A 1,746-nucleotide genomic window follows, 5' to 3' on the forward strand; every position below is an offset into this window, starting at 1 on the left:
CAAGACTTAAACGGACGATACGCGTCGCATATACTGGGCAAAGAAGCGCTGCAATCAGTCTTGTGCCACATAGCCATCAAAGATTCAACTATGTGGGGGTTGTGTGAACGGGCAATACAACACTAAAACAAATGCACATAAATTTAGACGTAAACAAACAAAAAAAAATATCTATGGACTGCCTCCCTCGTGGCAAACTTTACGTAGAGGAGCTCCCCCGTCTGCAATGTCAAAGATCAGCTGCACCCTCGCCCTTGAGGCTTACGACAAGCTTGCCCCTTTCGAACAAACCCCAACTCTTGAGGACCTGAAGAGTCGTGCAGCATCGCCTCCTTGCCGTTTTTCCAGTAGAAGCGCAGCACGCGGGAGTAGTTTTTGCCATCCCACAGCACGTTGTCAAAGTTCTGCTCCGCAATGTACACCAGCTGGGGCTGCAGCCGCTCCTTCTGCAGTTCACGCAGACTGTCCTCACCACCTGCGGCCTCCACGTCATGCTCCACCTGCACCACAACGGCGAGGTGGCCCTCGGGAAGGTCATTCTCTCTCTGCGCAGCCCACACAACAATATCCGCAACCTTTGGGGCGAGCCGCTTGCGCAGCTTCACCGTCGTGGCCTCCGCCGCGTTTAGCAACCTGATAGCCTCGTACGACCGATCAGTGGCTATGCCCCCATGGAACTCGAGAGTCGACCAGTGGCTGACGACGTCACGCGTCGAGTAGATGAAGCTCATGCCGCGGATCAGGTAGAAGAAGCGGACGATGTACTCCGCCGAATCCCAGCAGGTCCCGGTCCCCCGTGAGTGCAGGGTTCCTAACGAAAACGGCGCATGCCGCACGTCGTGGGGATGGCTGAGTGCGACGAAGGCGTACACATGCGTCTTCCAGAGCCGGTGACAATTACTGAATGCGGGAATGCCATGCGCGTAGCCAAGGAGGGTGCCGTAGGGCGTGCCGCAATGGTCCAATGGATTAAAGGAGGGCTGCGCCGAATTCTTTTCCGATCCCGCCGTGTGACGCCACCAACGACCACCGAGCATGACGTAGCCGAGGAGAAGCAGCAGCAACATCAGCAGCGGAAACACGAGAAATGCGGGGGTGGAGAGTCCCAGTGCCTGCTTTCGAATTCTATACATTGTGGAACACCAAGCCCCTGCAGAAAAGCTTAACCAGCACCGCTTGTTACCCTGGCCATCCGCAGAGTAAAGGGAGGAGACGGGCATACAACTGAGGCACAAATTACAGATACAGTGGCGTGCACAACTGAACGTGTGGATGCTCCCACCGCGGCGGCAAGCAGCCTCACGACCAATGGAGGTGGTGCGGGTTCGCCGCCACCGGAGCACCTCTGAGGAGGGTATTATTTTGAGAATCCAAATCACGCATGCAGACACAAATCCAAAAACCAAACAAACAAATCATTAGTCAATACCATGGAAGTGGACAAAAAAAAAACACAAAGAAATAATAATAATAATAAAATGAAATGCCAAGACTTAAACGGACGATACGCGTCGCATATACTGGGCAAAGAAGCGCTGCAATCAGTCTTGTGCCACATAGCCATCAAAGATTCAACTATGTGGGGGTTGTGTGAACGGGCAATACAACACTAAAACAAATGCACATAAATTTAGACGTAAACAAACAAAAAAAAAATATACTATGGACTGCCTCCCTCGTGGCAAACTTTACGTAGAGGAGCTCCCCGTCTGCAATGTCAAAGATCAGCTGCACCCTCGCCCTTGA

At 52.6% G+C, this 1,746-nt stretch overlaps 2 protein-coding genes across 2 annotated transcripts in view, besides 1 other annotated feature; both read right to left on the reverse strand.

The window, feature by feature from the left end:
* Window positions 1-236: 236 nt before the first annotated feature.
* TraAM80_05090 (D-alanyl-glycyl endopeptidase-like protein) lies at window positions 237-1,220 on the reverse strand (the record flags this gene model as incomplete). The annotated part of the gene is made up of 1 exon (XM_029381985.1): window positions 237-1,220. One exon carries the CDS (start codon window positions 1,218-1,220, stop codon window positions 237-239), a length of 984 nt encoding a protein of 327 aa, XP_029238186.1.
* A 222-nt stretch (window positions 1,221-1,442) lies between these two features.
* Window positions 1,443-1,480: a microsatellite.
* Window positions 1,481-1,717: 237 nt separating this feature from the next.
* TraAM80_05091 (uncharacterized protein) overlaps window positions 1,718-1,746 on the reverse strand; it is a gene marked incomplete at both ends in the record, with an annotated part of 345 nt that continues 316 nt past the window's right edge. The window contains one exon of the mRNA XM_029381986.1: window positions 1,718-1,746. This exon is cut by the window's right edge and continues 316 nt beyond it. Coding sequence (XP_029238187.1) covers window positions 1,718-1,746 — 29 coding nt within the window.

Source organism: Trypanosoma rangeli (assembly GCF_003719475.1).
Source record: "Trypanosoma rangeli strain AM80 chromosome Unknown Tra_15.4_contig_00159, whole genome shotgun sequence".
Classification (NCBI taxonomy): domain Eukaryota; phylum Euglenozoa; class Kinetoplastea; order Trypanosomatida; family Trypanosomatidae; genus Trypanosoma; species Trypanosoma rangeli.